The sequence below is a fragment of the Colobus angolensis genome, unplaced genomic scaffold (genome assembly GCF_000951035.1).
Source record: "Colobus angolensis palliatus isolate OR3802 unplaced genomic scaffold, Cang.pa_1.0 Scaffold47, whole genome shotgun sequence".
NCBI lineage: Eukaryota > Metazoa > Chordata > Mammalia > Primates > Cercopithecidae > Colobus > Colobus angolensis.
The window spans coordinates 4,717,617-4,744,289 of NW_012118154.1; the positions used below are offsets into that span (position 1 = coordinate 4,717,617).

Below are 26,673 nucleotides of genomic sequence, written 5' to 3' on the forward strand. Positions count from 1 at the left end.
CTTCTAGGCAATCCCATTATTCTTATAATTTTATTCTTTCTTTAGCATAGTTGAGAATAAATGAGTTAATAATGAACCAATTTCTAGGATAACAAAACAGCAAACTATTTCAAGACGCAGAAACAAATAAGATCACTAATACTCCATAATGTATCTTAGATTTATAAAATGGCTCAATGGACCCACATGTAATTACAAGAGAGAATGAACTTTATTCTATTTAAAAAATAAGTACATTTTCTCTTTGTGTTTTGGAAGACTCCTAAGAAAGATTTTTTTTTTTTGAGACGGAGTCTCGCTCTGTTGCCCAGGCTGGAGTGTAGTGGCCGGATCTCAGCTCACTGCAAGCTCCGCCTCCCAGGTTCACGCCATTCTCCTGGCTCAGCCTCCTGAGTAGCTGGGACTACAGGCGCCCATCACCTCGCCCGGCTAGTTTTTTGTATTTTTTAGTAGAGACGGGGTTTCACCGTGTTTGCCAAGATGGTCTCGATCTCCTGACCTCGTGATCCACCCGTCTCGGCCTCCTAAAGTACTGGGATTACAGGCTTGAGCCACTGCGCCCGGCCCAGAAAGATTTAAGTTAAAAAGCTATCAATCCTTATGCATAGTTAGAACTGCTCAAAAAAGAAACTAAAAGTGGGTCCTGATGTTATACTGACGGTTAAAAATCTCCACAAATTTTAAACAGCTGTATTATCTATACAATACCTCATTGAGTTAATAAAAATATTGCTATATTAAGAGACAGTAGTCAAAAGGCAATGTTATTACTACAAAGCTGCTAAGGACTTGCCGCCAACATGACTGCCTAGGCAAAGGCATTCTCAAACTTCTCATTTTAAGGCTGCAGAAAGGTCAATCAAAATCATATGGTATCACTTAGTTCTTATTTTAAGAAAACATTTCCCTAAAAAAATTCTTTATATCCAGTAATATAAACTTTTAGCTTTCACCAACATGTATGTTTAACTTCTTTATTAAGTATATATATATCAACATGCTGTTTAAGCTTTCAACTTCGAATACTATTTTGTTGTTTTTTTTATAACCACCTCAAATAAATTAGAAGTTCAAAATTCATCAAACAAAACAAATTCTTTATTTGGGCAATATGATAACATTAATATAGAGGTAACTTTGAATTCTAGCAACTGTGAAATCTAAACTTGAATATTATTCACTGTATATTTAGTGAATTTATTTTTCCCTACCTTCATGGGACATTAAAATAGGAAAGGAAGTTGAGTTCAAAGGAGAAATGGGGCTTTGTAGTCATCACTGCCACCTGAAGCCACCTGCCTCTAGCCATGGTCAATGCCACTGTGTTCTTTTGACATTACTGTTGATGGTAAACTCCTTGGGCCACGCATCTCCTTCGAGCTGTTTGCCGACAAAGTTCCAAAAACAGTGGAAAACTTTTGTGTGCTGAGCACCAGAGGAAAAGGATTTGGTTAGGAGGGTTCCTGCTTTCACAGAATTATTCCAGGGTTTATTTTATTGGCCAGGGTGCTGACTTCACACACCATAATAGTGCTAGTCCATCTACTGGGAGAAACTTGATGATGAAAACTTCATCCTGAAGCACACAGGTCCTGGCATCTTGTCCATGGCAAATGCTGCACTAACACAAATGGTTCCCAGGTTTTTTACCTGTGAGGCAAAGATTGAGTGGCTGGATGGCAAGCTTGAGGTCTTTGGCAAAGTGAAAGAGGGCGTGGATATCATGGAAGCCGTGGAGTGCTCTGGGTCCAGGAATGGTGAGACTGGCAAGAAGATCACCACGGCCAACTGCGGACAACTCTAATAAACCTGCTTGTGTTTGATCTTAACCACCAGACCATTTCTTCTGCAGCTTAGGAAAGCATCCCTCCATCCCATTTGCTCACAATATCCTGTAATGTTTGTGGTCTCACTGCAGTTCTTTGGTTTCCTTAGTCCCCTCAACATCAAGCTGGACTGCAGTTAAGCTTATGATTATAGAATAAAAACTCAGTAACAAAAACAAACAAAGGAGAAATGGGAGAAAATTAAGATGTGGGGCCTCTGAACAGGTGACCCATAGAGAAATGTTCCAAAATAATTTAGACATGTAGTCACTTACTTAGATAAATAAGCAAAGTCACCAACACGCAACACTCTATTCCTCATCATTTCCCTAGCCTGGTGTCCTTTTCACACCTAGGGTCCATAGTAGCACTGGCCATGATAGTGAGTGCCAGTGAAATACCTTTCGGCTAGATGCAAAGGGCCAAGCAAAGAGGAGTGAAAGAAGAGATGCACGGAGAACAGTGACGAAGGGGACAGGGCTGCAGGGGCCTGAGGTGTGGGAAGAGACAAAAGAGAATGGTATTTCTGAAAACATATTTGGTAACCGATAAATCTCGGTTATAAGCCAAAGCACTAAAATGTATTCTATTTTAAAAACACTTTAACAAAACAAAAACCTTATGAAGCTGAAAATGATCAACTTTCTAGCTAAATGACATTCATACTCAGATATTTTATAAGACATAGCCAAGCACTTTGACAACTTGACAAAGTGAAATTTCAGAAGCAAAAAGGAAAATCTGTACTGAATATCCCCAAGTGATCTAGGACTTAAATATTCCCCTTCATGTTGGATACCCTGGCAGGTCAGGTAAGAAGCAGGCCATGGGACCTGACGTTACTTCAGTGTTGGCCACTTGGCCAGATATGCAAAGATGACTTTTCTTTCTTCGTTGGGGGCAGGCCGAGGGGAGAGAATAAGATCTGTTAGTTAAAAAATGTTTCTCCTCACATCGATAATAAATACTTTCAGAATTAACATTTTTATTGAAACACACATCTAGACTAAACTGGAAAACGCAAGTTTTACTTTTAAGTGGGAACTCTATCTTTTAAACATTATGTGAAGAAATCTGTGCTGAAAATGCCCACTCCATAATCGATTTGCATAAAGGTCAGATTATGGTACTTAGAATATTCAATCAGAATTTCACCAGTAAAAACAAAAGCATGGGAAACCCCCAAAACATGACAATTACATTGTGTATTAATTACAGCTACACATTTTGATGATAACACATGTTGTATACCAATCCAGAAACAAGTGAAATTACACGTGTACTGTGAGCGTTCTCAACAGCAAAGACAACTAGAATTATCTCGTATATAATCAAATATAACTTGTTAAGGATTTCACTCAAAATGCGCAATAGGGAAACTTGGATATTTGATATTTTGACACCATGAAGAAAATAAAAAGAAAATTATCTTAATTAGTTTCAAAAAATTTTGTTTGTTCTGAATTGACATCAATTTCTGGAACCTTTTCTGGGATGATTATAATGTATCCATAGTAATTAAAACTAGATTAGTTATTAGTTAGCAACTTAATTCGGGGGCAATGCAGGTTTGTTTCATATTCTCAACATATTTCCCCCCTTCTTAATTTGGTTATAAATCTTGGTTATAAGCCAAAGCACTAAGTTATTACATGCTCTGCAATATGCATTAAAACACATCAGCACAGATAGGGTGCTATGCATGTGCGTTAGCTATTTGCCCTAAATGAGAAAACCCATTCTAGGAGTAATGAGCTAGCACTTAATCCAAAGGCCAGATGGCTACCTTAAATGCTTTAGCTATCTTAATCTCCAAACCAAACCAGAAGCTTTGTTGTTAGTAAAATGAGTTTTCACATGCACTAAGTGGCCTCATTACTTAGTATAATGGATATTAGAAATCACTAGGGTAACATGAGTGGCATTAAGCCACGGACTGATTAGAAAGAGATACATATTAACTTCAAATAGAGACTTAAAAAAAAGATAAATAAATAAAAACAAAGAAAGATACATATAGACCCTCCCCAATCCGGGGTCAAGGGAACAGGTGTCCAGACTCCAGTAAGTGCAGGAGGCTGTATTGCTGAGGGTGCTCCCAGAGCTTGATACTAAATGGCTGTGTGCAGCCAGTGATCTGGAAGATGCTGGTTGCCTGGTGCAGACCATATTCTGTCACTGATACTGTCACGTTTGCCTCAGTATATCTTTCAGGTAAAGGTTTGGTTAGAGAAATTAAACAGAGCTGGGCTGCATGCAACTTACAAAACTGTTTTCAGTGCCTGCCTGCTGATAGATATGAGGGTGTGGAATCCCGACGTGCTTTCATTATAACCTGGTAACTGTAAAGAGGATGCCTAGAGCCCTTACCTAGCTCTAATTGCTGGAGGATACTTACCTACCAAAAGGTACGTAATAGTTGGAAATTGCCAAACTGGCTTAAGTCAACTTGTAAAAAAACAGAGAGAAAAGAAAAGAAAAAGGATTTGTGGAAATAGAGAAAGTGATTGTAACTAAAACTCTGTGAGGGAAGATGTATCTGCTGATCCAAACAATCACTTTAAAATTGAAGTCCCTGTTTTTAAAGTTTCATTATGAGAGATTCATTTTACATAAATCTCCTTCATCTGGAATGCATTTTACTTCTCCATAAACAGAGAACTGGACTAACTGTGAATGATTATTTTCTTAAGGGTAATGCTTTCCGAAAGAAAGAATCTCTTTAATATAAACCATATGCTAGTATCTTTGAAAGAAAAGATATTCTTCAGGAAATGAGTCATCTATATCGGATCAAAGAAATGGAACCAAATGGCTTCTAAAGCTTATGGAGTTTATAGTCCCAAATATTCTCACTGTAAGCATGGAGCTTGTAAATATGACTGAATGAAATTTCACTGTATACACAACTCATTTTTTAACATCATATTTCTCTTACCCCATATGACACTGATCTCAACCCAAGGCCTGGCCTGCCCACGGAGCCACTGCTTCCCTCATGTTCTCTCTCCATGCTTCTAAAATGGGAGCATGCATATTCTCAAGAGGATCTAGCATAGGTACCACCTTCCCCGAGCTCAACAACATCATGACATGCCGCTGAAAACACATTGAAGTTAAAACCGATATGAAGGTGTGCTTTACAGGGCTACAGACCTCGGTTTTGACCACTGAGAAATTCCCAGGGCCTAGAAGAGCGCATGGCACTTTGTAGTATCTGCCACGTTTTAAGTAAATGAATCCCATAAAATCCATAAATATGCCTGTGGGGCACTATGCTAGGAACCAACCATACAAAGTCCCTACTGACAAAGCTCTTAGACATTCTACTAGGAAGGATAATAAATAAGCAAAGTAATTAGTTACAGCTTGGGATAGGTGCCATGAGGGAATAAATAGGATACTGTGATACAGAATAATAAGAAATCTCCTCAGATACAGTTTTAGACTAACTAGCTAGTTAGGAGAAGAAATGTGGACAGATTTGAAACAACTTCTGGACATTTAACCAACAGGATTCACTGCTGGCCTGGATACGGGCCATAAGAAAAAGGCTGATTCGTAGGTATTTTGTTTTTCAAGGTTTTGCTATTGCTTTTATTTTAAGTTTAAGCAACTGGGTGATTTGATGATACCATTGATTGACAGAAGACATAAAGGAACAAATTTTGAAAGGAAAGGAAAAATTTTCATTTGGAATATGTTAAACTTGAAGAATCTATTGATATCCATTTGGAGATATCAATTAAGTTGCACAGTGGTTGGCAAAAAATAGGTGCGTAATAATTAAAAGAACTAAATAACAAATCAAACGTCAAAATTACACAGAATTGAATTTAAAAATGAGTCTACAATGGTTTCTTTCAAACTCCAAGAACCAACACCCATAGAGAAATACTAAAGGGGAATTTTAACTGAACATTATTTAATCAATGGACCTAATTATTTTTAATGGAGCTACTGAGATCAACTACTTGTTTTAGTACTGTATAGGTAACACCTTATGATAACAGTAGATAGCAATAAACTATTATTAAAAAAATACGTATCAATAAAAGTTGACTTTCTAAGAATTAAAGCCCAAAGTAAACAATTTAAAGATACCTCTGTTTCTTGGTCGAATTGAAAGCTACGTCTAAGAACAATGCCTTAATAAAAAATCTTTTTTCTACTAAAAACAAATCAGTTTTTACTATATTAGAATGCGCTTAAAGGTTATTATATAGTACTGCAGGCACTTTGGAAGGTGGTACTTCAACTGAAATAGTGTTTGTTGAACCTTTGGATTCAATGGCTGATTCTTGCTCCTTTCCTATGTGCTGCTTCCAGGTGGCTAGAAAACAATCTAATTCTTCCTACCAGCAGAATGTAAAACAGGTTTCTATCAGACTTCATTGTCAACCTTTGGAATAGGATGTATAAATAACAAGCATTAAATCGACTCATGTATTACTTTGCAAATAAATTTCAGAAAATAATTACCTTAATTTAGACTATAATTTGAAGGAACGACCTAGAGCAGTTTCTCGATCTTAGCATAACTGATACTTTGGGCTCAATTATTCTAAGCTGTAGGGACTGTCCCATGCATTGGATGATTTTTAGCAGCATCCCTGGCCTCTACCAACTAGATGCCACTGGCACACCACTACCCATTCCCCCAGGTAAACAAACAAAAATGTCTCCAGACACTGCCAACGTTCCTTGGGGAGCCTCCAATTAAGAACCACTGACCTAGAGTCATTCCAGTTACAGATTAAAATCCTACATACATCAACGATGGAAATCGCTGTAAGGATTCATGGTAGCCACGATAGCCAAGACTGCCTCAGTGATCCCCACCTCTGGTATTCACAGTCCCCTCCCACACAGTATCAGGGTTGGCTTGTATGGCCAATAGAAGACAACAGAGGGATGACATGTGATTTCCAAGGCAGGGTGTGTAACTTCTGTCTTTCTCTCTCTTGGATCACTTGCTCTGGGAGAAGCTGGCTGCCATGTCATGGTGACATTCAAGGAGCCCTATGGAGAGGCTGCCTCCAAGGTCAGGAACTGAGGCCTCCAGCCAACAGCCATGTAGGACAGAGACTTCCCAACAAGAGTTACCTGAGGCAGATTTGAAGGAGATCCTCCCACCTCAGTCAGGCCTTCAGATGACTACAACTGTAGCCAACATCTTAGCGATGACCTCCTAAGAGACCCTGGGCCAGAGTCACCCAGCTAAGCTGCTACTGACTTTCTGACACACAGAAACTGTGAGATAATCGATGCCTTAAGCCACTGGGTTTTAGGATCATTTGTTACATAGCAATCAATAACTAATACAGAATTATAGCTGTTCCAAACACTAAAATAATGAGTTGAAACGCACCCCGGCAGGGAGATAAATCCTTATACTTCGTACCAGAGTCACTACATTCTTTACCGAAGGGCACAAATGATGGCTTAGTAGCAATTTATCTTTTCCAGGAAAAAATGAGACAACTGAGCACCAAAACTGTTTCTCTTGAATTTAGGGTATGCTTTTAGGGCTTGCGGGGCAGGGGGGAACAGAATAGATTAGTAACTTGATTTCTGTGGTAAGATAAACGATTTTCCACAAAGAAGTCCTTGAAGATCTTGATGGGAGATTCACATACCAAAGCTGGCAGCTCCCTGTTCCTTCTTTCCTGTGATACAGCCACTAAACACAGGGCATTTCAGTAGGAAAATTTCAGATTTAGTTGTGGCTCAGGCTCAATGGGGATGATCCAGGAGAATGACAGAAAGTCTGAAGGAATGCAGTTTCCTCAGATAGTTTCTAAACCCACAAGTCAAGTCCCAGGCATGCCTCCTACTGACACAGGCACATTTGTTTATCCCACTTTGCACATAAAAAGCTAAGTTAATTACTAAATGAACTTGGATTAAGTGAATCTTCAAATTTTATCTTACTGGGAATAAACAATATTCCAAGAAAGTACATCCCAATTTCTTACATAACTTGGAAAGCATCTTGCACTGAAACTATCTCTGAGGGTGCTATGGGCTGAAATGCGTCCCTGCACAAATTCCTGTGTTGAAGTCCTAACCCCCAGGACCTCATGATGGAACTGTAATTAGGAAGAGGGTCTTTAAAGAAGTAATTACATTAAAAAGGAGTCATTAGGGTGCACCCTACTTCAATATAATTGGTGTTCTTATAAGAAGAAGAGATGAGGACACAGACATACACACAGGGAAGGTCATTCGAAGACACAGGGAGAATACAACCATCTATAAGCCAAGGAAAGAATGTACAGAGAATCAGCAAGAGAACTAACATAACTAACTCCATTTTTGTTTAAGGGGCCTTTACCCATTCCTGCACATGGGCGAGGATAATTTTAGAGCACTGAGATAATATGCAAAAACAGCCATCAGGTAGTTTTCAAAACTAACTCTGAGATTAAAGGAGAAGTATGTGAACAACTATGTTTTGTTAAAGATTTATAGGAGCACTGTGACTTGACTAAGGACAAGGATATTCCCAGCCTCCTCGGGCCCTTGCTGGCGCCCAGATGTCTGTGGTCATCAGTTACCTCTTCACCCCAACCCTGTCTCCTTCCCCCCGCTTTAAACATAAAAACAGCCTAAAATGTGTTCCGACTTGAGAGGGTCCTCTGGGACACGAGTCCACCATCTTCTTTGTTTGCTGGATCTCCAGATAAACCTGCTTTTCCTCCCACCAACTCTCGTCTCCTGTGCATGGCTCGCAAGTGGCACGCAGCCGAACCTGGGTTCAGTTATGAGAGGCCTCAGAAGAAACGAATCCTGCCGACACCTTACTTCAGACTTCTAGCCTCCAGAATTGTGGAAAAGTACATTTCTGTTGTTTATGCCGCTCCCAGTCTGTGGTACTTTTATATCGCAGCCCTAGTGAACTAATCCAGAGGGCTTTCTGGTTGCCCTTGTGTTTGCTGGGTCCTCTGTGATCCTGAATCTGGTCGCTTCCACTAATCATAGCCACGATGCCATTGGAAAATTAATATGCAGACCATGATGTCACACTCTCAGTTTTAAAAAGCAAGTCACAATGACACTAGATCCCCAAATTATCTTACTGGGAATAAACAATATTCCCAGTAAGAATACTGAACTGTAAGAAGAATGAACTGTCAGAACTAAGGTCTCTTTTACTCTGGCTTTCCTGACTTTTACCAATACTTCAGAGCAGGGAGGAGAAAAAAGGGAAGAATTAATTTGAACAACTTAAGTGGAAATAATTGAACAATGAAGTCCTTCTTCGATCTAACAGTGGAAGGGGTTTCTGAAACTTGATGACCATAATCCAGGGCAAAAGACTTATTGGAGGAATGTCCACTGTGTTGAATATGGGTTTAGAGATGATTTGCTGTGACGGTGTTGAAGCTGAGCAGCTGGGCTGGGGAGGGGCAGTGTCCCCAAAGTAACAGAGACCCGGCCATCACTTAGGATAACATTCTCAGGTGAACAGGTACAGCTAGTCAAACTGAAGGGGAAAGTAAAGCTTTCAAGTTGAATAGCTAAGGAGAAATTTTAGGCTGGGTGTGGTGGCTCATTCCTGTAATTCCAGTATTTTGGGAGGCTGAGGCTTCCAGCGATCCTCTTGCCTCAGCCTCCCAAAGTACGGGACAACATAGTGAGACCCTAGTCTCTAAACAACAACAACAACAAAAACTGTTATTTTAAATTAGCCTGGTGAAGTAGTGTGAACCTGTAGTCCCGGCTCCTTGGGAGACTTGAGGCAGGAGGATGCCTTGAGACCAGGAGTTGGAGGCTGCAGTGAGCTATGACTGTGCCACTGCATTCCAGCCTGGGTGACAGAGCAAGACCCTGTCTCAAAAAATTTTTAAAGAGAAGTCATAGTAGTGACAAATTATTCTGAAGTCCAAATCCCACAGAAAATAGCAAGATAGGGAAAGGTCAGTTTACCACATCTAACGCGTTGAATGTTTACTATGCCTAGTGCTGGGCTAAATGCTCAACGTGCATACCATTTAATCTCCACTCCGATTCCATGACAGATGTTATTATCACGCCCAGTCAAAGACAAATAAGCTCAGAGAGGTTAAATTACATATCCATAAAGTAAGACATAGAGTTATACATTTCTGTATGACAAAATGACTAAAGTTACTTACACATTATCTTTTTTCTTTTTAAATGTGACTACTAGAAAATTTAAAATTACATGTGAGCTTGTATTATGTCTACAGAACTACATCTATTAGCTTCTTAAAATCTAGGAAGAAAAGTAATTCATTTGCTTAATCACAGTAGACATTTAACTAGAAATCTAAGGAATTAAAAGCTTCTGGTGCTTTGAAACTTACAAAACGAGATGAGTTATCATTTTTCACAGTCTTCGCATTTCCAAATGATTCCAGAATTGGATTTGCTTGCAAAAGCTGCCGTTCAAGTTCCCCCTAAAAGACATTACACATACACACACACACACAAATAAAAGCAGATATACGTTAATCTAAAGTCTTTACTCAAGTTATCAGGGAAAAAATTTCTAAAAAAGAAAACTGCATCTTTTCCTCAGTTCTTTCATTCTGTCTGCCATCCAGCAACTTTTGTTGGCTTCTTAATCCTGGTTATGATAATGGACTCTACTAAAGCAAAAAAATTAGCATCTATAAAGTGATCACAAGGAGAAGAAAATGTCACGCTGAACAGAGAAGATCAACTTAAGCATGGGGCACGTAAATCAGGCAGAGAATTTTGAAAATAAAACAGATGGGCTTTCGTGAAATGAAATTTAGCATGACACTTCAATTAAGAACATACTAATACTTCTGTTTATTTTAACTCTGCCTTATTTGAAAACTTTAAGGCAGTTAATTTAACAGTTACCACTATATTGATGTAGCACTTTCCAGTTTTCCAAGGAGTTTCATATATTATCTCTATCATATAGACAGGGCAATGTCTTTGCCTCCACTTTCAGAAGATGGTAAAGACGTTGATGCTGCTAACTTGCTCAGATTTAAAAGGCTCAGTAGAGAGTATTCGGTAAAATGTCTGCTTTAGTCACTGTCTTTACTTATATGTAAATTAGGCTATAAAACAGATTTTACAAACAAAAGGTGGAAATATATTAATATGTGCTTTAATCATGAAACACAATAGAAAGCTGTATGAGAAAGCACGATGCCATTTCTGGCCATGAAAAGCACCAGAAGTGATGTTGTGTTTCTGGAATGTAATTTCAGAATTATATTTTATGACTTAAATAAATCTGCTTTTTCCAAACATAAATCTTTACCCTATATTTTAAAATACCCACAGTATTTTAGACCTAAAGAAAAACTAACTAAAAGCTGCTAGGAAATGCGATACTCTAAGCAAAAAAGATGAATATAAAGAACCTCACATAAGGCTTTTAAATTAGTGGTATTTGGTATGTGAGGCACTCCATCACCATCAAATTAAAAAAAAAAAGAGAATATATGTCATCCGTACAGTTCTGTCACGCCACCCTGGTGTGGACTGTCACTCTGCTGAAAGGGTGGGGAAGTGTTCCTGAGACACATTACACAGGAAGGGGACCTGCTCCACCTACGTCCATTACAGCATGATCTGGACTGTCCGCACGTTCACAGGTCTTAAGTACAATCTCCAACCGTGTTCAGCTGAAACCAGTCAGAAACCAGTCTTGTCGAGAACCTCAAGCTACCTGGATGTCATTACATGGCATCGGTTCGTTTTCTTGGCGTTGAGACAGTTTCCTCCCTGTACAACAAATCTTCTGGTTTCCTTACTTAAAAACCCTTACCAGACTATTTTTGCTGTGTATTTTTCTAAACTATTACATGCTGCCAAACTTCCTTAAGCATGGTATTCTGAACAACTTTGATGACTGAGAGTCATTGTTAAAAATGCCAGTCAGGGGCCAGGCGCGGTAGCTTATGCCTGTAATCCCAGCACTTTGAGAGGCCGAGGCGGGCGGATCACGAGGTCAGGAGATCGAGACCATCCTGGCTAACACGGTGAAAACCCGTCCCTACTAAAAATACAAAAAAATCAGCCAGGTGTGGTGGTGGGCGCCTGAGGCAGGAGAATCGCTTGAACCTAGGAGGCAGAGGTTGTAGTGAGCCGAGATCGCGCCACTGCACTCCAGCCTGGGAGACAGAGCGAGAGACTCCATCTCCAAAAAAAAAAAAAGAAAAGAAAAAATGCCAGTCATTATTCGGTGATAGAACAGACTGCCTGCCCCCATCCCCCTCCGGGGTTGGCAGTCACTTCCATCAGCATTCCTATGACTAATATCTTGCAAAGCCCTTGGTATACTCAGTTTGTATTAACTGTTTGGGTCTCTAAAAGCCTTTTTTTTTTTAACCTAATTCAATCGCTGTGATGAGAATGGGGAAACTTGGAAAAACACTGGCATTCTGGTAAGTGGGGCATTATCTTAATAGTAAATATCTACTGCTAGACTGTGGATTCCTTAAAATCACACACTATCCTACCAAATCATAAGAAAAATATTTTGATAGTCCATCTTTAAAGAGTTTTTCTAACTTGGAGGTAAAGCCAGTAATGCATATCTTACTTTAATATTACTTAGATATGACTAAAAGGATTATTGGAGTCAAATTTTTTACTGGTTCTTTCCTTTTCCTGTGTGTGTGTGTGTGTGTGTGTGTGTGAGAGAGAGAGAGAGAGAGAGAGAGACAGAGAGAGAGAGAGAGAGAAAGAGAAAGAGAAAGAGAGAGAGAGAGATCGATCAATCCACTGATTCTATCCTTCTTGTGTTGGCTTCAAGTAACCTGGTTGTATCCCCTGTGCCTAACTCGGTCAGTATCAGATCAAAATGATACTTGGCAAATGTTCTGCTGAATGAATGTATAATCAGAGGTTCCACGGGTATCCAACTCTTTATATGTGAGGACTTTTTCTGCTTATCTGTGATGGTAGATATCATGAAAATGATACACAAACCTTTTTTTTAAATAGCTCATCAGCTAGCATTAGTGTATTTTATGTGTAGCCCAAGACAATTTTTCTTCTTCCAGTGTGGCCCAGGGAAGCTAAAAGGTTGGACACCTGGAATTCTAGAAGTATTTGGGGAGGGGATGGTGGTGAGCCAAAGGCAACAAGAAGATTTATGGGTCCTCAGAGTCACCATGGTAATTGTGGACTCAGGCACCCCTCCGTCCCTGGTGTTGGTCCCACTACGTTAATAGTGCCACGGTATCACTCCTACTAATGGATTTGTGGACACTGGTGAGACTGAGTAATGATCTCAAAAACTCATAAATGAATCCCCAAAAACCTGGTACAAAGCTATCATAAGTATCATAACATACAGAAATTCACATGAAATGAGATAATTTCTGTGTTGAACAATTTCATAATTAGCTAAATGGTGCTAACAAATCTCAACCAAATTATGAAGGCATTTGTAAACCATCAGGGGGCAGTGACTATTCACTTTTCCTCTTGAATTGGATGGGCAATGTCCTTCGTTTCTATTCTATAACGTTACTTTGGAATGTAGAAAACAAGCAGCCTTAGCTATTGAAATGATTTTTAAAGTTCTAAATATTTAGAGTTATAGACTGCTTTAAAAGTTTACCAGTCACAGTGAAAATTATACTCCTGGGTTTATTACATAGTATAATATACGCTCGCTATACGATATAGCATGAGTTCGAAATGGTTAAAAATATATACCTCTTTCAAAAGTCCAGTTCAGCCAGCAAGGGGACTCAGGCTGGGATCGGGCTGTACCTTGCAGGCCTGGCAGGGCAGAGCTGCAGGAAGGTTAAAAGCAGGCAGCAGCAACCAATCACACGTTGAAAACCAGACTCTAATCTCAACTGGCAGGCTCTCATTACTTGCTACTTGCTATCTATCACCTTTCTGTCTTGGTTCAGCACAGTTTAAACCAGGTTGGGGAAAGATACAAAGTCATCCTGAAGATGACTGGAAAGACAGGGAGGCAAGTGGGCTGGCTTGAAGGAATCATTTGTAGGGGATGGTCAAGTTTTAGAATTTAATCATTTTCAAATCTGCTCTGAAATTGCGCCGTGCTGAGGCTTTGTGAACTCTGTGCTAGACTTTGAGGGTCTCTAAGAGCAACCTCTCCAGAGGAAAGAGGGCACACAGAAGCCGTACTTGCAGTCGGCTGGTGGATACTAAGGGGGTAGAGCCAAATAAGACCTTTAATTTTGTTCTAAAAAGTACACCAAAAGTTCGTAGATAAATGTTTATTTCAAGTTTACTTAAGTATTGTGACTTAATTTTGAACACTGATTTGCTTATATTTGTTCATATTTAGAAAATGAAGATGAAATTTAAAAGGTAAACATAAAAGACTGACCACACTGCTCACTAGGATGGCTTTAATAAAAACAGACAATGCCAAGTGCCGACGAGGATATGGAGAAACTGGAACTCTCACATGTTCCTGGTGGGAATGTCAAATGGTGCAGTCTCTTTAAAAGATGTTTAACAGAATTACCATATGACCCAGCAATTTTACCTCTAGGTATCTACCCAAGAAAAATGAAAACATACGTTCTCACCACAACTTGTACATGAGTGTTCACAGCAGCATTAATTTTAATGGCCAAAAAGTAGAAAAAATCCATATTCATTTTCTGATGAATGGACACACAGAACGTGACACATATTTAATATAATGGAATATTATTTGGCCATAAAAAGGAATGAAGTACTTATATGTGCTAGAATCTGGACAAACCTTGAATATATTATGCTAAAAGAAAGAACTGTCAGGGAGGACCACATATTATATGATTCCACTCACACAAAATGTCCAGAACAGGCAAATACAGAGAGACAGAAAGTAGATTAGTGCTTGCCAGGGGCTGGGGGGAAATAGCAGGTGACTGCTAATGGGTATGGAGTTTCTTTTGGGGTGAGGAAAATGTTCTAAAATTGATTATGATAATAATTGCATAATGTGAATATACTAAAAACACTAAATTGTACATTTCCAATGGGTACATTGAATGGTATATGAATTATATCTCAATTAAGTTGTTTAAAAAAAAAAATGAGTAGACAAACGAGCAAATAAATAAAGGACTGACAAAATCAGGAGCCTAGAAATGCCCTCGCTTTTGGGTTTATAATTCATACAACCGTTTAGTGATAAAATGCTGGATGTATACACATGACTCCTCAGAATTTAACTTTTGCTTATAAAGTTCAATATAAAATCACAAACCAGTGGTATCAAATCAACCAAAAGAAACTGTGACCTTGGAAAGTACAGACTTTTCACATTGTAACTGTAACTTTAAGGCAATCATTCAAGTGGGGTGAAGAAGTCGCAGACAGTGACACCCAGCAGGGGGAGAAGTAATTTCTTGACAGGACCCTTCCAGGGTGTGACCATTCCCTACCGCACTGTTAAATATTTCATGTTCCTCAGTTGTGTTGGGGAAGAAACATTGAGAACAAGTATTCTTCTGATACTTCTAAAAACATCAGCATAGCTACTGCTTAACTATGATTAAAATCAACTTGGGAAAAAAAAAATCAACTTGGGAAAAGCAGCACTGAAGATTGTGTGCACAGTGGACACATGCAGTACGACATGCAAATCGGCAATGACCGGGAAGCATGGCCCAAAGAAGCTGCTGCCTTCTTTGGGAGAACGTGCTTCCCAGGGATTGATTTGACTCAAAGTAAAATCTAGGGGGCGGGTAGGCATGCTACTCACATACAACAGGGATCCACTCTGTAGTTTAAAATGACATCGAAACAAAATGTTAACAACAATGATTTATGTGTTCCATAGGGAATTTGGAAAACCGAAATCTGTGTATTAATTGCTTAACACTATTTCAATAGTGACCCAAGTACACATTAAAAGGACATTTAGCAAGTACCTCTAAAGCATAAAGAAAAGCTGGTTTCTGGCCCAGATTTTCCTTCTTTAATTGGCAAAGAAGCTTTTAAATATCCTACAGGATAATGATTATTTCATTAACTCTCTTCATTTGTATCACTGGTCTATTCTGCAGCTCAAGGAGCAAAAGGACATCATAGCCCTTCATAGGTACAGTACAGCTTGGGTGGCTGGCAATCTCTTTTTTTTTTTTTTTTTTTTTTTTTAGGCGGAGTCTTGCTCTGTCACCCGGACTGGAGTGCAGTGGCCGGATCTCAGCTCACTGCAAGCTCCGCCTCCTGGGTTTACGCCATTCTCCTGCCTCAGCCTCCCGAGTAGCTGAGACTACAGGTGCCCGCCACCTCGCCCAGCTAGTTTTTGTATTTTTAGTAGAGACGGGGTTTCACCGTGTTAGCCAGGATGGTCTCGATCTCCTGACCTCATGATCCGCCCATCTCGGCCTCCCAAAGTGCTGGGATTACAGGCTTGAGCCACCGCGCCCGGCCTGGCAATCTCTTAAGAATCTTAAGAAAGATATCTTAAAATCTCAGTGTCTGTGACAATTCCTTAGATATTTACGATTATTTCTTTATATTAACAGATCATTTCTATAACTCGATATTATTGTTTCTTGGTTTATATCAGCTTTGTATCATTATGTTTGTGAAAGACAAATCAAAACCTTTCCAATGCTAGGGAAAGGATTAAATCCAAGTACAGATGTCCTACTCTATCCAAGGTATCTGGCTCAGGTCTGCCCTCCTCCTCCTCCCAGGTAGTGAGAAATGGAGGACATGCTATGATTCTTGGTTTGTTCATTGCTATGGTTTGTGGAGCTGAAAGGTAGGCATCTGATAATTAGGAAGAATTAACAGTCTTCCACTATTTGCCCAGTATAAAGAAAATTGTAATTGACTTTATTTTACCTATTTATAGAGATGAGGTCTTGCTCTGTTGCCCAGGCTGGAGCACAGTTGTGTGATCACAGCTCACTGCAGCCTCAAATACTTGGGCTCAGGCCTTCTGTCTCAGCCTCCCAAACACCTGAGACTATAGGTGCATACCACTGTGCCCAGCTCTAATTTATTTAATATATTAAATATAATCGGGCCTTTGTTAAAACACATACAGGCATAAACTATGCCATGCCATAAAACTTTAACAGATCAGAAATTTGTTAGCTCCAAAGGTACAACTTTTAAAGAGGCAGCCCCAAATTTAAAATGTAGTGTAGGGCACAAAGCTAGGTTTCCATGTGTCTGGTAAGTATTAAAATAATTCCACCTAGTAAATGACATATGAAACCATAATTTATAGGCTTCATAAACATGCAGTTCAATGTCATGATAAAAGGGCAAATAAATATTAAAATTTATCTAGAAAACAAATTTAAAGCAAAACGGCATGCGCTTCTCAAGAAAGAATAAGGCTCTAAGCAATACATTTTCAAAAGTAAATTTTCTTAATGACAGATTTCACTTAGAACTAGTGGCATTTGATTCTAGCAGAGACTCAATCTACAGACAGAAATTAGTGCAAACACTCAAGACTAAGAAGCATAAAGAAAAGCACTTGCCTGGTGTTTCACTGGTTTAGGCGATTCCTGCTGTTCATTACAAACAGACAAATGCAAATGTTAGCAAGTTTGAGTCTTTGCCTAGCAGTAAGCCATTTCCAAAGCACCAAGCCAATGTGCAGTTGAGAACTGTGGAAGCTGGGCTGGCTGGCATTCTCTCAGGCTGTATTAACTACCACTTCTGCATGTCTAGAAATTAAGGAGAACTGACATTTCTATTCTTGCCCTTTTTCTATCATCACTTCTTCCCATATCTCTATCCTCCCCTTAGGCTGCTGTGGGTAGTAGCAACAGGCTACTGCAAGTTCAGAAAGAACTGCTGAAAATAGGCGAGCATCTTCTTTTGGTGGAAAATAAGTCTTCATAAGCACTGCTGAACAATTTTCAGCAAATCTTTGCAAGAAATTAGGCATCAAGCCACAACCATAATTCCAGTTTGCCCTGTCAGAAAGCCTCTTTAACAGCAATTTCCTTGTATCCTAGCCCCTGGAGTGGAAAAAAGCGTTGCTGGGTAGGTGGCGGGGAGCGGTGGAGACAAGGGAGCTGTCAGTTATAGCAGTGTGAGAGTAGACTGGCTTCCTTATTTTTGCTTCTGAAATTATAAATGAAAAAGAAGATTTAAAAAACAACAGAGCAGAAACTTACAGGAATATTATGGTCCTTTCTTCCTTTATGTGAAGAAGCAACATGGGCAAGGTACTGAATAACTTTCTTTGTATTTTCTGTCTTCCCAGCACCTGACTCACCCCTGAAAGAAAGAATTAATATTGGCTACTTTAACGAAAGCACAGCACATGCATTCCAAAATTACAACTGAAAAATTAAATTGCATTGGAACAATAATTAATAAAAATAAAAAGAGAACAGAAAAAATAACTATCAGCAGTAGCTGGAAAATTATTCTTGTAAAAGGTATTAAATAATAAACCCGAATAATTCTTCTTTTTCTTTGAGATGGAGTCTCACTCTGTTGCCCGGGCTGCAGTGCAGTGGCACGATCTTGGCTCACTGCAACCTCTGCCTCCTGGTTTCAAACAATTTTTGTGCCTCAGCCTCTTAAGTAGCTGGGATTACATGCACACACCACCATGCCTGGCTAATTCTTATATTTTTAGTAGAGATAGGGTTTGGCCATGTTGGCCAGGCTGGTCTCGAACTCCTGGCCTCAAGTGATCTGCTCACTTCGGCCTTTTAAAAAAAGCACTGGGATTACAGGCCTGAGCCACTGCGCCCAGCAAACCCAAATATTTCTTGATAGATGCCAGTAAGAGGACACAGGAATATGTTCACGACATTCTTTTTTCCCTTGAGGGTGGGGGGTTCTACCAGATAAGTGAAATTTATTAGAACATTCATGAAGAAAACTCTTCAGTACCATAAACATGATCGGCACTGCAAACAGAGAATCCCTAAAACAATTAAATTAATATGATTTAATCTGAAGGAGCTGAAAGAACTCTGAGATGCCTACTGGTACTGATACTCATTTTCAAAGCCACGGAAAGCCTTCTCAGATCCCCCTGTCACAGCAGGCTAGTGACGATTCGCCTCCTGGTGCCAATGTTGTGCCTCATTTGCACCTTGTTAAAGATCTTCCCATCATTTGCTGGCCTCATAGGCTGGGTTCCTGATGGCAGGGGCTATAGCCTCATATATTTATTTATTTGTGTTTTGTTTCTTTTCTTTCTTTTCTTTTTGTTTTTTTGAGACAAAGTCTTGCTCTGTTGCCCAGGCTGGAGCGCAGTGGCATGATCTCAGCTTGTTACAACCTCTTCCTCCTGGGTTCAAACAATTCTCCTGCCTCAGGATCCCAAGCAGCTGGGACTATAGGCACCCGCCACCATACCCGGCTAAGTTTTTGTATTTTTAGTAGAGATGGGGTCTAGCCATGTTGGCCAGGCTGGTCTCAAACCCCTGACCCAAAGTGATCCACCTGCCCAGCCTGTGTTTTGTTTCTTTTTAATCCTTGCAGCTTTGCCCAGTGTTGACACATAGGCAGACATAATTTGTTGTCAAAATCAGTAAATACTATGAATTTTGTTGTGAATGAGGACAAATGCCACCACTTTAAATGATTCATATTTACAAGCAAGGCTGGCACATTTCGAAAGTTGCTTTTCATTTCTACTCAGTACTAGGCTTGAAATACAGACAAGCTGCTACGCACACAGCAATACCTGAATTACGGCCTCTGCTCAAACACTGAAGCTCCCTTAAGACATGATCAAAGCAAACCTAACTTTACAGTTAACAAAATTCTCAATTTGGATTATAATAAAAATTTCAATATCTAATTAATTTTTCTTTAAAAAAAAAACTCAAACTCAAAAATGTTATTATATACATTGCCAATGAATAATCCTCTAAGCATTTAATCTAAGGATTGAAAATCTAATTTTTCTGACAGGACTCTTTCTTGGAATTGTACTTAGAATTGCACTATTTGGGCCGGCCACAGTGGCTCATGCCTGTAATCCCAGCACTTTGGGAGGCCAAGGCTGGAGAATCGCTTTAGCCCAGGAGTTCAAGATCAGCCAAGGCAACATAATGAGACCCGTATCTACAAAAATAATAATAATAATAATAATAACAAATTAGCTGGGTGTGGTGGCTCCCACCTGTAGTCCTGGCTACTCAAGAGGCTGAGGTGGGAGGATCTCTTGAGCCTAGGAAGGTGAGGCTGCAGCGAGCTGTGATTGTGCCACTGAACCCTAGCCTGGGCAACAGAGTGAGACCCTGTCTTAAAAAAAAAAAAAAATTTACTGTTTGAAGTGTCCAAAACTTAAATTTTTTGGTAGCCTTACTGGTTGCATTATCTTCTTAACACTGCACCCAGATAACCACAAACTCAACCGCAGGGAAGACTGGGTGAAGGAACCTTAGTGACCAACTGTTGGCCTCGGCAAGGACATTTTCTTCTCTGGGCCTCAGTATCCCAAATCTGTAAAATGCAGGCATTGGGTCAGATCCTTTCTAGTTCCAAGAGCTGATAATTCTAGATATAACCCATTTAATGGTTTATAAGACTATTTCCTATGTGAAGCTTATTAATCACCCCTCATGTTAGCATAACAGTTCCCTTCAACGATTCGCCATCCACGAGTGCTTGAATCTTAGACACTCGAACCTACCAAACTTTTATTTTAAGGTTTCTGCCCACTATTCCTGCTAAAAGAGGCCTTTCTGGCAACCAAGATTACATCAATCTGTAGTCTCATTTTTATATCATCTGTATTATTAAATCCATCTGTTGTTTTCTTTTACAACTTTGATAGTTTCACTTTTTACAGATGAAGCTTCAATCTGAAAAAAATTTTATGATTTGAGGCCGGGCGCGGTGGCTCAAGCCTGTAATCCCAGCACTTTGGGAGGCCGAGATGGGCGGATCACGAGGTCAGGAGATCGAGACCACCCTGGCTAACACGGTGAAACTCCATCTCTACTAAAAAAAAAAAAACTACAAAAAACTAGCCAGGCGAGGTGGCGGCGCCTGTAGTCCCAGCTACTCAGGAGGCTGAGGCAGGAGAATGGCATGAACCCGGGAGGCGGAGCTTGCAGTGAGCTGAGATTCGGCCACAGCACTCCTGCCTGGGTGACAGAGCGAGACTCCGTCTCAAAAAAAAAAAAAAAAAAATTTTATGATTTGAGGTAAGAATTTAATCTAATTGTTTCCCCTGGATGATCCAGCCCACCTCCCAATATCAATGACTGACAAAGACATTCATTCTCAGGTGATCTAAAATGTTATCTTCTAGACAGGCATGGTGGCGGGCGCCTGTAATCCCAGCTACTCGGGAGGTTGAGGCAGGAGAATCGCTTGAACATGGGAAATGGAGGTTGCAGTAAGCCGAGATCTTGCTACTGCACTCAAGCCTGGGTGACAGAACGAGACTTCATCTCAAAAAAAGAATAAAAAAGTTATCTTTATCTTATTCTTATTCCCCATACATGTGGCTTATTTCCAAGTCAGCACCATATTCAGTGGTTCTGAAATGTGGCTAACCAGAGCACCCACCATCACCCTTCTTTTTGAAAAGAGCAAAAAGAAATCAGGTAGACTCTGAGGTTTATTTTTTACATCAACTTCAAATAGTTGTTTTCTGTTATCTCTTCCCCCTCTCCCTGCCTCCCAAATAAAAAACGATAGGTAGAATTTTGAGTTAAATGGTATCGATATTCAGCCTCTTTTTTTTTTTTTTTTTTCAGGAGAAATGATGTCTGTATCCCTGTGTCTCCCAGGTATAAGTTTTGCATTTTTCTAAGTTCAAAACAAGCAAGGATCATGTTTGCCTTATTTATCCTTAAAATCACAGTGCCCAACAGAGCAAGTGCTTGATATAGACTGCCGCGTCAATGAATGAATGTAGGCCCTACACATTTTTAAGGTTTATTCCTAGGCTCTTTTTAATAATTTTTGTTCTTATCAATCTCTTTTCATCACCATTATATTTTCTACCTGGCTACTATTGGTACACAGATAAGACAATAGTTGCTATTCATTCATTCAATTACGTATTCTTTCAACAAACATTTGCAAATCAACTTTTATGTGTCAGGCATTCTTCTAAGTGCTAGGGATATAGTGTGAATATAGTCCATGTCCTTGTGGGGCGCAAGGTGAGAAGAACAGACAGAAAATAAATAAGAAAAACAGGTAAGATTATTAGATTACAAGGATACAAGTAATTTTACAAAAGACACTAAAAGGAAAAAGAGAAGGAAGGACAGCCCCCTCCTGTAGATATGAAGGTCAGCGGAAAGGCTCCTGAAAGACGAGCAAGAACTGGCAAGTGAAGAGCTGGGGAATGTGTTCAGGAAGATGGAGAGGTACATGCAAAGACCCCGAAGCAGAAAAGAGCTTGGCCTAGTCCAGGGACTGATGGCCAGGTGCCAGGATTTGATATAAATAACAATCAGGGGAGGGAATGGCAAGAGAGACAGATGGAGCAGGAAGGGGAGGGGTGCCATGGACCCTGGAGGTCATGGTAAAGAATCTGGGTTTTATTCAAGAGTAATTTCTTAAATAGCTATGACAGTGGTCTCTCTGTTGTGTTCTCAGCATTATTAGAAATACTGAGTGTTTCCATGTTAATCGTGAGATTGGTTGTTGGTTTCAAAAAGATAATTTCTTATTACGCCAAGAAATGGGCCTCTTTTTTAGACTGATGATGACTTGTCTCAAATATAGTGATGAGTGTTACTTTCCAGCCTGGTTTGTCTCTGTGGTTTCCCAGCTAACCCCCTCACTGGACATGCTTCAGTGTGACCCTAAAGCATTTTTTCCTGCCTGTCATACTTAGGCAGCCATACTTCAACAATTGCTTATAAACTCTGCTACATTTTACATACTTCAGGTCTAAGGTAACTCTGCTATAGAAAATATGGCTTCAAAGATAGATATATTCAAAATCTTGCTGTTGAGCTCCCAAGAGGATAGACTACGGGCCTTACATTGCCCACTATAAAATGGGGATAACAGCTCCTAATGCATAGGGTTGCTGAAGAAAAAATACAGCCCAACTAAAGCATGTAAGTGGCATTCAGTAAACATTATCCATTACTGTCCACTCAAATATTCATCCGCTATACATGAGGTGATTTGAATTACTAAACTTTATGAATCAATAGTTAGGACAGTGGTTAAGAACCTGAGCTACAGAATCAAAATGACCTACCTAGATTCAAATCCTTCTGCCACTCCCTAGCTATGGAGTTTTAGGCAAGTTACTCAGTTCTCTGAGGCTGCGTTTACATACCTTTAAAATGAGACTCCAGGCCGGGCGCGGTGGCTCAAGCCTGTAATCCCAGCACTTTGGGAGGCTGAGACGGGTGGATCACGAGGTCAGGAGATCGAGACCATCCTGGCTAACACGGAGAAACCCCGTCTCTACTAAAAAAATACAAAAAAAAACTAGCCGGGCGAGGTGGCGGGCGCCTGTAGTCCCAGCTACTCGGGAGGCTGAGGCAGGAGAATGGCGTAAACCCGGGAGGCAGAGGTTGCAGTGAGCTGAGATCCGGCCACTGCACTCCAGCCTGGGCCACAGAGCTAGACTCCGTCTCAAAAAAAAAAAAAAAAAAAAAAAAAATGAGACTCCACAGGACTGAGATAATGCGGGAAAGGGCCTAGCACTGTCCTGGCCAAAAGGCTCTCAATACATGGTAGTGGTGATACCAATAGTTATGATAATGATTGATGATGATGATGGTAATAGAAATTTTTAAAATCTAATTTTAACGAAGGAGGTGGCAGGATCAAAGGAGTATAGACCTTGGAAAAACAGAAAAAACAAAATGAAACAATGAGAAATGGCACATCTGTTCCAGATGGAAACAGAGGAGGTAACTAAGAGCAGCTTGAACAAAAGCAGAGGGAAGAGAGCCAAAAAGAAAGCTCAGCAGACTTCTCTCTAAGAAAATTAGTTAGGAGAATCCTCAGAAAAGTGAACAACAGGCCAAAACCTCAACAAGTGAGGACAAAGGGAATCTGACCTCATTTCCATCAACAAAATGAAATGTAACAGTGAAGCAGTTTTACCCTTTAAGTGGCTGGCTGTTTCACTGCTGGTCTAAGACAGGACTATGGTTAAGGGTAAAGGCTGCAGACCCAGCATCATGCTCTTTTGGAGAAGAAACCCTTCAAAAAAGAGTGGAAGAAGTATAAAGCTAACAAGAACAAAGCAAGGAGGCTTCTAGCTGGGGGTGTCCTGAATCTGTTGAAGCACATTCGGACACAAAAGATTAGGAGTTTCTAAACATGAACATATTTGCGTTTCCTCAATAGGTCTACAGCTTTGGCTTCTCAAAGGGATGTGCAATCCAAAACAAAAATGTAAAAAACAACAGCCTAAAGAAACAGTGATGCAGATCATTAACACGTGACCAATTCTGAGGCTTTGAATTCCTTCTGGACCATGGGGATTTCCCCAATGAGAAACCCCTTTTTCAGATCTTTATTGGTAAAAATATAGGTATTTTATTTTGTCTGGATATTTGAAACATTGAATTCAGCCTAGCTTCAAAAACCACCCTCTGCTTGAAGTTCTTGTTTTAGATAGCCTCAATCTGAAAAACACCATATACATATTACCCCCTCTATTATCTGTATCTATAAAAACATATAACATTAGCAGATAACTTCCTACAGTTTCCAAACTCTCTTTAGAAAGCAGCTTACTGGGAAGAGCAGAGATTTTGTGATCAAGATAGGCTTGGGCTCAAGTCTCCCCTATCGCACTGGCACTAGCTCGTATCAGGTCTTGGATAATGTGACAGTAAATGGACACAACAGGGGTATTGCAAAGATTAACGGAGAGAACGCAGCCAAAGATGTGTTCACTTTCCTTGCATATCTGCCTAGAACATTTTAAATTTTTATTTACAAGTTGATTTGATACTTCTTTTTCTTCCATAACATAGATGTCGTCGAAAGTGAGACACAGCTACAGCCATCTAACAATTCCTAAAGTTTTACGACTTGAGGATATCTAAAATAGGGTCATTAGAAAAGCAAATCGACTAAATAGTTGACTAAATAATTACTCTTTTTCTTTTTTTTAAACAAGAGAAAAGGCATACAAATTCGTTTAACATGAGCGTGGGGAGAATCACAGAGTGACTGCCCCTAAATAGTTATTCTCATACAGAAATAGGGTTTAGAAAGGCTGACAATCTGATCCAGAATCACACAGTTCATGGCAGAGCTGGGAGTAGAAAGAACACCAGAGTTCTGTCTGACCACACAATGTTTTTTCGACTACATTACACTGTTGCCTTAGTTGTTTAATCAATTCTATCAATGTAGTTGCCTTAAAACTTTTAAGGTATGTTATTCCTAGCAGGAATCAACTGTTCTCAATCCTGGCTGGCTGGCTTGGCCATCATTACTTAATGTAATATTTGTATATAATGGATAAGATTCCTTTACAAAAACATCGATTGTCACATCTTAATAGGCCATTGTGAGGCAACCATTGTTTTATAATTTTTACATGATACCCAAATATACTTAAAAGGAGAAAACCAACTTGCCTAAAGCAGTTAGAGTCATAAAATAGAAACAGAGTATTCTTTAAAAGGGGGGTGTAAGAGAACAGAGTAATTTCCTCATCAAGGGTGACTGCTTTGTGAATTTTAATTGTGATGAGAAGGAAAATTGACATGAGGATTACACTGAAGCAGGATTTCACCTCCAGTTCTATGGGAGAGCAAGTGTGAAAGACTACTCTCTCCTGAGAGAGGATGCATGCAGCCTGAGTGTCTTCACCACACACGAGAATACTAGGATACTCAGATAAATAAGCATTAAACAGGTGGCTTGCAAGTGGGAGCTCACAAGGCCTGGCCTGAGTCTGCAGAAACAAAAGGTTACCTGGGGAACTATGGGCAGATAAGGCCGGAGAGTAAATTAAGGAGTTTATCCTTTTGGGGGAAAAGTAAATTACAGAATAAATGACTAAAAAAAGTGAAATGTTGACCTAAAGGAAGATGCTGAGGCAAAATTAATATAGAAAGCATATTTGGGCCAAGGTTGAAGCCAGCTGCCCAGGACACACTTCAACTTGCCTTGGGCCTTTGTTACAAGCAGTTTTTAAAGGAAAGAAGGAAAAAGGAGTGGGCTGATACAAAGCTGTGTGACAGGAATTCTCACTGGTTTACAGAGATAACATTGATCAGTGATTGGATACACACTGCTGAACCATAGGGGATGAGTTATAGTATCTAGTGTACGGCATTTTTTGGCTATTTGGCATCAGTTAGTCTAGAACACATGTAAGAGGTGGCTTTAAGAGGTAATTACCTAGTTCAAGGAGGGAGTGAAACTGTTGTTTCATTCCAATGCCTCTCTGGGCCTGAGAACTTAAAGAGGCTTGCATTCCTCACATAAAAAGGTTTTCTTTCTCAAAAGCTTAAGGAGATGCTATCAAACTACTTAATACTGATTAAGAAATAATAATAAAACCATGTTGTATCTAGTTGTATTTATTTATTTTATTATTTATTTTGAGACAGGGTTTCGCTCTTATTGCCCAGACTGGAGTGCAGTGGCACAATCTCAGCTCACCACAACCTCCTCCTCCCGGGTTCAAGCGATTCTCCTACCTCAGCCTCCCAAGTAGCTGAGATTACAGGCATGTGCCACCATGCCCGGCCAATTCTGTATTTTTAGTAGAGATGGGGTTTCTCTATGTTTGTCAGGCTAGTCACGAACTTCCAGCCTCAGGTGATCTGCCCACCTTGGCCTCCCAAAGTGCTGGGATTACAGGCGTGAGCCACTGTGCCTGGCCTGTATTTTCTTTTGGTCGTACTACATATATATAGCTACATATGTAAAGTTTGTGAAGTTGACTAAATAGTTTTTTAATAAAAGGCATACAAATTTATTTAACATGAGCATGGGGAAA

The 26,673-nt window shown here is 39.8% G+C and overlaps 1 protein-coding gene across 1 annotated transcript in view; it reads right to left on the reverse strand.

Annotated features, from left to right (window-relative positions):
* MYH10 (myosin, heavy chain 10, non-muscle) overlaps window positions 1–26,673 on the reverse strand; it is a 154,391-nt gene that overhangs the window by 87,177 nt on the left and 40,541 nt on the right. Inside the window, exons 5-7 of the mRNA XM_011958642.1 lie at window positions 17,918–18,020; window positions 17,273–17,302; window positions 10,160–10,252 (exon numbers count right to left, since the gene is read on the reverse strand). Coding sequence (XP_011814032.1) covers window positions 10,160–10,252; window positions 17,273–17,302; window positions 17,918–18,020 — 226 coding nt within the window. The remainder of the gene's footprint in view (window positions 1–10,159; window positions 10,253–17,272; window positions 17,303–17,917; window positions 18,021–26,673) is intronic.